At 35.2% G+C, this 8,658-nt stretch overlaps 1 protein-coding gene across 3 annotated transcripts; it reads right to left on the reverse strand.

Annotated features, from left to right (window-relative positions):
- Positions 1-2,121: 2,121 nt before the first annotated feature.
- Positions 2,122-8,312, reverse strand: LOC140841226 (uncharacterized). Of its 3 annotated transcripts, XM_073208495.1 has the most exons (7): positions 8,015-8,311; positions 7,621-7,936; positions 7,340-7,425; positions 4,782-4,928; positions 3,879-3,981; positions 2,639-2,751; positions 2,122-2,310 (listed from the first exon to the last, which is right to left on the reverse strand). In XM_073208495.1, the coding sequence occupies exons 2-7, from the start codon at positions 7,850-7,852 to the stop codon at positions 2,218-2,220; spliced, it is 774 nt and encodes a 257-aa protein (XP_073064596.1). In that variant the 5' UTR covers positions 7,853-7,936; positions 8,015-8,311; the 3' UTR covers positions 2,122-2,217. The 3 variants fall into 3 exon arrangements, with proteins under 3 accessions (XP_073064596.1, XP_073064597.1, XP_073064595.1); XM_073208496.1 differs by having other exon boundaries at positions 2,622-2,751; positions 7,621-8,312; XM_073208494.1 differs by having other exon boundaries at positions 7,621-8,311.
- Positions 8,313-8,658: the final 346 nt, after the last annotated feature.

The following is an 8,658-nucleotide window of genomic DNA, read 5'->3' on the forward strand; positions in this document are numbered from 1 at the left end:
AAATGCACATGCTATGATATGATACCAGGGTAGTCAAGAAACAGGAGTAACAAAGGATCTCAAAATGCTCAGTCTAGAGGCGCCAAGTGGATAGTGCCGCGCGGTACTCCTCTGGGTCACTGCATCCACTACAAGAACAGACGTGGACCTAAAATGTCCCGGATCACCGAAGCCCTCCCGACCCGTCGGCCACTGTGTACTCTCGGTGTCCATGCGTCCACAAGATAGGGCTGAGCGGCCCCACAAGATATAGCTTATCTCGAAAGAGATACAGCTCAACAGTAAAGACTATCTCGAAGGAGATACGGCTCAACATGAAATGCAACATGCAGTAATAAACGTGACATAATAGCATGCATCATATGACATATATCAATGCACCACATAATCATGCAACACATATAAGAATGTATACTCGACCAGGATATCTCGGATAGTACTTTCGTACCTCTATCACAGCAAGCCTAGCCTTACGCAACACCGCTAATCAGGTCTAGAACAAGCCTACGCATCAAAAGCATACCCAATGAACAATACTACCATGCTCAACTAGCAAAACCAGTACTACCAAAGGTTTAGGGTTTACCTTCGTCCGTCGACAGCCCTTTGATGCCGATTGCCTCGTAACTCAGGCGTCGCTACACTACCAATCCTGGCAGCTCTTGGCTATCGCTCGACCGACAACTAACCCTAAAAACCTTCCAAACCTCTCAAAATGAGACACAACTTCAAGAATTGACAATACAAAATGAGGAAATCCGAGCTCTATTTATAGGCTATGTTCGGATCCACCGAACCCACTTCGGAACGTCCGAACTCCTACGTGTCCATCAGCTCTTGACACCTCACGATCGGATCCACCGAACCTACACTTCGGAACGTCCGAACTCCCACGTGTCCATCGGCTCTTGACACCTCATGATCGGATCCACCGAACCTACACTTCGGAACGTCCGAACTCCCACGTGTCCATCGGCTCTTGACACCTCATGATCGGATCCACCGAACTCACTTCGGATCGTCCGAACTCTTCGGTGCTACCGAACCATCTTCGGTCCGTCCGATCATGACCACGGTCACAATTACACATTAAACCTTCTTAATCACCATTAATCCGTTAATTACTCAATTTGGAATTCGGGCTACTACATGGAATCAGATTGATATAATAAAAGATTTATTTAAATTTCTGGAATCTAATGTAATATAAGAATCTTTGGTTAGAACATAAAGTAAGAAGATGAACCAGGAAATAGTTAACACAAGGTTCGAGTTTATCCGGGAAGAATAAATTCATGTTGTAGCCCTTCAGCCTGTTTAGCCGAGAAATGGCGTTTAAGGCGTTTATGGGTGATTTTTTATGAATTTATGATTCTTTGGGCCCTCGATAAATCCTCTGTTGTTAAATTTCTCTGGAATATCTTTCGTAAATCCTTTTATGTTTCGTAAAATTCCAAACAAGAATCTTATATTCATTATTATTCTGGAGTTTAAATTTCTCCTTTTCTTAGCTCAATTTGAGTTGAAAATGGTATATAGGCTGGAAACCAATAACTTCCATGTGTGCGAAAGCCACTAAGGAAAAATTTGGTAAAACAATGCCACGTATCATATTCCTCTTTGATTCCAAGCCTCATATGGTAATTTTAATTAATTTTTACTATTTCAAATAATAAGATAATTTTGAAAAATAATATATATATATATATATCTGGTTGAATTTAATATCGAAAACTAGACTTAAAAATAATTTAAAGTAAGGATAAAATCGACTTCTTGATTGAATCACGTACCTAGTAACTATATATGATAATTGAAGCGGCAAAATACCTTTTACTCTTAAACCACATGACAACTTTCTTTGCTTGAGCAAACTTATCACATATATGGAATCCAGTATTATCGATATACCAAAATAAAAAATAGCTGTAATAGAATAGTTATTGTGACATTTCCATATGATTTTATTTATGGTTTTACACTTGCATATTGAATTTCTAAACCAAATAATTTCAAGTGGGATCACATAATTGATTGGATTGCTCTCCCTCAAAAAAGTTCCACACAAATAACCCAAAGAGATGGAAAAACAGAAGGAAAAAAGAATATTGGAAAATCAAATAACTAAATTAATCATAATAATTATTATAAAGTAAAATGTAAATAAAAAGCATTTATTATCACTCTTCCTTCCATTACAATCCACACCGAGGCAGCTTAATAGAGGCCTAACATCCTTAGCTCAGTCACATGGCTAGGATCGAGTCTGGGTACGTCTTTATTGGATTCTCGGTCTTCTACCACGTATTCCTGGGGAAAAGAATATGTATGTGAATAATGACTATCTTCAACAACATACACAAGGTTCGACTTTCTTTATGGCACTCTGAAAATGTTTAGACTTCGCGAGAAAAGATGGCGATGCTAAACAAGCTCTTCGATTAAGAATCAAACCTTTGAACACTGAACATTTTCTATATCAATGCTCCCGAATAGACAAGAAACGCGCACCTAAACTAAGATGCAAATGAAGGGTTTCTGAGTTTTTTTTTATATGATTTATTTCTACTGTGCTGTTTGTCACAAGTATACTGAAAGGATCTGTCAAACCATCACTCAACTCGAAAATTCACTAAACCTTTGTCAATTCCTGTTTGGCAAGCACATGGTAGTGGCGCTCATTGATCTTCTGTCCACAAATTATTGCGATGAAGAATCCATAAAGCAATCCTACGAGCACAATTGCCAGAACTGCAAGACCTCAAGATGGAAAGATGAGAACATCTCAAAATAGAAAATTTAGTATAGAAAAAAAGGCCGAACTTGAGTCAAGCTTGTATATTTCATAAGCACGAGTATTGATGAAAAAATGAGCTCTAGCTTGATCTTATATAAAGAAGCTCGAACTTGAGCTCGTTAGCTGGCTGACAAGCTAAAAAATGAGGTAAACTCAGCTCCAAGTTTGTTTCCTCACCAAAGCATGCTTGTGAGTTCAGGTTCACGAGTGCTCTATATTAAATTTAATTAAAACATTTTTACATGTTTAAAAATATTATGTGTATGTATATATATAGATACTTTAAAATAATAACAATAAATTGCACAAACAAAATATTTCTAAAATATATTTATGAACTCATGAGCTAGCTCGTAAGATTTAAAATAATTAAATTTGAGCTCAAGCCCAAGTCAAGCGGGCATGGCAAGGTTGTAAGCTGGCTCAACAAAACCGATATCCCAATATAAAATATAAATTGCATGTTACAGATGGTAGAGGCTATGGCCACAAGAAAATTCTAGTAGGTAATGTACTCAAAACTTACAAGTCTTACAAAAATAACATGATCAAGAAATCAACAGTGTAGAATGATGTCAGAGCTCCAGAAAAGGGCACCAATAATTTATAAGCTAGACATATCAACTTCACTAGAAACGAAGCCTGGTTCATATGCCTATTCACATTCACAGAATTTATGATATTGAATAGCAACCTCCCTTTCCACGGTGAATGAATAGAAAACGACAACAAAATTAACTCTCCTATGAATAACTTCAGAACGTTTCTCCATTTCTCTCCCTTCCTATTCTTCTCTATTTCTAATTTCTTTCTCGTAACTTCTCTTTCATTTTACATTTTTGGATCTCTCTCCATCATCAAGTTTCTCAAATTGGAGTCACAAGGGATTTACAAGAGCGCCTACAACATCAAATAATTCAAAGAGTAAGGTTGCTCTAATTTCAACTTTCAAGTCAACATATGAAGATCAAGCCATCTCTCCTAATATTACACATCAACTGCAACAAACGGATGACAATTTTCAGGCAAGCAATCATTCAAAAGTTGAAAAAGTACGTGTTGTAAGACAGAGAGCATTCACCTGCCATAATATAAAATCCATATGGGTGTTCTTCATAACCAAACATCTCCCGGAGTTCTTCTCCATAAAATTTGTATACCAGTACACCTAAGAATGCAACAATCTACAGAAAGTGTTTACATAAACATTACTGATAAGCCAAAGTAACAAAACCATGGTCAGGACTCAGGCCCAGAAAAAGGGCTAGATGAAAGGCGCAAAAACAATTTTTTTTCGTGCTTTCTCAAGTTCTTGCACACGTGTGGTTTCTGTGAATGTGTTAATACTTAAGGTCTACTCGATTTGTAAAGGGTTCATTTTAGCTTTCAAACTCACATGAAGAGTCTTTTGGAAACTTAATATCATATGATTCTTAATTACAAGGTCAAACCCACTCGAAATTGATCTGGAGAAGACAAAGTATGTTGTATCAAGCTACCATGGTTGGACAACCAAGAGACCTTGGAAAATGGCATGTTAGTTCACCACTGTTTAATACAAACCACATAGAAGAAAATAATTTCAATATTTGAGATCAGCAATTCCATTAACAAGATAACATAAGATTGTGGAATTGTTTTTTTGCCAGCAGAGGCAATAATGGGAAAATACACGTGTAAAACCTTTTAAGCAGATGGTTGAAACTGTACAAATAGATACCTCGCCATTAACATGCATTAGGAAATGTCAATCACCGAGTATATGCAAACAAAGAAAGAAAAGAGTGAAAAAAATCAAACCAGAAGATAAACACTGCACAAAAGAGAAAAAAAACATCCATGCGACAATTGTTCTTCTATGACATCATTGTTCATAGAGACACAAATTACTAAATTTTACAACTGTTGAGTTATGATCAAACCTTCGGGCACACAAACACATGTATATATTGAGGAAGCAGCTGTGTTGAAGGGCAATCCTTACCAGCTGAACAATAACAAAAATGACCAAATGATCCCTTGCAACAAGAAACTGAAACTTTAACCTCAACCACCACCGATCGGGAGGGACATTTGCACGCAATATAAACTTTGCCCTGCATTCTGTACAGTGAGCAAAAGCAAAGCCCTCCTGCAGTGTTGAAGGAAGAGGAACGTATACAATGAATTAAATACTTGATATATAAACAACCACCAAGTTCACAAAGAGATAATGTAACAACCCAAATATTAACCAAGTAATTTTGAAGATATATTTTTGTGTTGAATGATATTTATTTTATTCTGAATGTTATAGTTCCTATAAAAAAATTATTCTGGATGGATACATTAAAAATAAAATAGAATAGATGCATGATAATATTGTGGCATTAACTAATTAATAATGCTAGTATTTAAATTAAATATCAATAGTATTTATCTTAATAAATTTTTTATTGTTCTTGGACTTAAACCTATCTACATCTTTAAAGTATATTCTCATCCATCTGAATCCAAGAGATAGAAACCCCTTTACCACATTTCTATAATAGAGATAGAGAAAAGAAACACTCAAATCTTGTATCCTCTGCGCCGTTACAAAAGTAAATAAAGAGAAGAAAACCTAAGTTCCGTGAAGAAAGTCAAGCAAGGAAGGAAATCCACAATCCCTTCAACCGTCCACACTCGTCGTCTTAATCTCACGTCTCTTCTAATCTCGCGAATTAAGTTTGGATAAGATGATTTTATTGTAGGAAGTTTAGTTAATCAAATTTTTATAATCTAAATTCAGTTTGCAATTTCAAAATAGTTTTCAAGGTTATGTTTGATTGTTTGATAGATTTAGAATTTGAGTTTGAGATATTGTTGTGAATATGAGGTCGACTCGGTTTAAGAATTAAATATGATTTTAAATTAAAACGGACAAATCTTCGCTTTATTCGTAAGTGTTAGGATCAAACACTAACCACTAGACCAAAAATAATAACGGTTAGCCAAGGCGCGACTTTATTCCCTTATAATTGTAGCATCACAGAGTTCACCTACTTGGGTGCTAATGAGTCGAGTTGTTAGTTCCATGGGTCCGAGGAAGTGTGTATCTATCTGCTGGTACTGTATCATATCCGTTAGAGATCAATCATACACTTTCCCTACAGCCGATCCTGTCCCCAGCAGAGACATTAGTATCCGTTAAAATCTAATGTCACATTTTTACGACCCACTTAGCCAACCAGATCAAGAGACGCAACATCAGTAGCTTGACGTAAGAGAATTTCTCAGGAGGTTACGCATCTCAGTACTACTCTCACTCATGCACGCTTAACCCAACACTAAATTTAGAATTAGGAGTCTCGAAATATACACCAAAGTTCTTTGAGTTAGACAATAATCCTAACATATCCTAAAAACTTATTTTATATTTTTCTTTTCAAAGTGTTTTAAGATATACCTAGACCCACTAGTTTAACATCCTAAGCTTACAAATAAAGTGGAAATTTTTCATTTTAAATTTAAAATCATATTTAATTCCTAAATCAAGCCAAACACATATTCACAACAAAATCTCAAATATCTAAGAAGTTGGGGTTCCCCTCCGAACCATTCGAGCTAAAATTGATTATTGTTCTTATATCGTTCGGACTTTCTATGGGGTATTAGGAATCAATATTTGGATTTTCTAAACAAAGAAGATGAATAAGCAAACTTTACTTTATTTTTTCATTCAATTAATAGAACAAAAAAAGTGACTTTTTCGTTCTTTTTTTGATAAATCAAAACAATCAATATTAATTTTTAATTCCAAGTCCAAGCACAAGCACGATTGAAATCTTATTAAGATAAATACATTTAATAATTTGATCTAAATACTACATTATTAATTTACTTGTTAATGCCACAATAATATCATGTATTTAATTTATTTTATTTATTTTCAATATATCGGGAATAAAATAAATATCATTCAACAAAAATATATCATATACATATAAATATATAATCAAAATTACTTGGCTAGTTTGGGGTGTTACAGGTAATATCCACTTTTATAAGAAAATCAGTATACCATGTAGAGGAAAAGTGGACAATGTATGGAAATGCACCAATTTACAAGTAGGGAATCATTTCTGTATGGATAGTCAGCGAATAACATCTTTTTTTGAACACGCTCGGTTGAAAGTATAGAAAAATTGAATTAGGCCATTTACTGTGACAAATACTCTGGCTCTTTAGTACCACTCATGGTTTCCAAACAAATCATTTTCACAAAATTTCCAATGAACTATTAACAACGTTACAAACACTAGTACAAAATCAATGAGCAGCAGCACAGAGTATGTCAATATATAATAATACCATGGCTGGTATATCCAACCAGTCAGAAATACATCAAACTTAATAGTGTACTGATAAACCATGTGATATTGGATATTGCAGCTTGACAAATCAATAGGTAACATCAATGGTAAACAGAGAGTCTACTGTGGTCCAAAACACAGGCAAGCTACTTGGTTTATAATAGTATTAGAATAAAAAATGTAATAAAAGAAAATTACGAAGAATCACCTTTGTTGACCTCCAGTTATCAAGACATGATCTGTGGACGTACTTTTGGGTGCCTTTACAATGACATGGTGCAATCAATTCCTCTCCTGTAGTCAAATATGAAAAGATTGTAATCAAGAGATGAACTACTGCCTCAGAAAAGCTGAGAATTATTAGTTAGTCAACACATCAAAAAAATAACAGTAAAGGAGACGCGTGATTCTTTCCATGACTGTCTTGTAGGAAATCATAATATATAAATCCGAAGTCAAATCAAGGAAAAATAAATAATAAAAAAAGACCTTCGATGTCAAGGCATATACGACATTGTGGTTGGTCAGGACGCACTAGAGAAATATCCTCATCAACATTAAGACCAGATGTATCCTCAGCTGCTACAGAAGAATCCACGGCCAGACTTATCGCAATCGACGATGTCGATTCATCCAATCTTTCCAGGCCGCAAGGCTGTCGTAAAATGGGCTCTGTTTCCGAGCTATCCTCCGTCCGAATTTCATGCGGTACTAAATGCATTGCCGATGAATTCTAATGCAGATTAAATCAACACGATCACGAAAGAAATAGCTACGGTCACAGATCATGTCAACAAAGAACTTCCTGGACAAATTATACAGCAAAAAATCAGCCAAGACTTCGTGGGAGATAAAACTGTTAGTTTGCAGCTCAATTTCTAACCACAGGTGAGACCCCAAAATTCACGGATAATAATCACAGCTCGCAGAGCAATGAATTCAGCACAATCCATCGTGATATCGAACAACGAACAAATCAAGGAATGAAGCAAAGATAATGATGGTAAGCATTCCAAATTGCTGACAAGCAATCAAATTTTAGTTACCGGGAACAGAAAAGAAAGAAAGAAGATTGCAGGTTAGGGTTTTGAAGTGAAACGGCAGATTCAGAGTGCGATGCGTTTACTAGGACTTAATCACAAAGAAAGAAGGGCCATTAGCATTTGATAAGTTTTACTGTCGTTATTTGAATCATTGGCTTGGAAGAAAATAGTCGTGATAAATAATAGTAATATTTGGTGTGTATTTTTTTATAATTAATTTGATTTATTTTAAAATTAATTTTGAAATAAACATATATATTTTTTGTTAGAGGCTTTATGCTCTTTTCGATTTTCACATGGGTGTGGAAGGATATTTTCCCTCATATAGGACAACTGATGTATATTAACTTATAATAAAATAGAAGGTGCGGATAATTAAGATGACATGATGAAATATGTATTTGTTTGATGTGAGTTTAATTTTGATGATAAGTTTCGTCTGGTAAACAAAAGTACACGAAGAACCAGGACACCACCGCTATAC

Source organism: Primulina eburnea, chromosome 9, assembly GCF_022965805.1.
Source record: "Primulina eburnea isolate SZY01 chromosome 9, ASM2296580v1, whole genome shotgun sequence".
NCBI classification, from domain to species: Eukaryota; Viridiplantae; Streptophyta; class Magnoliopsida; order Lamiales; family Gesneriaceae; genus Primulina; species Primulina eburnea.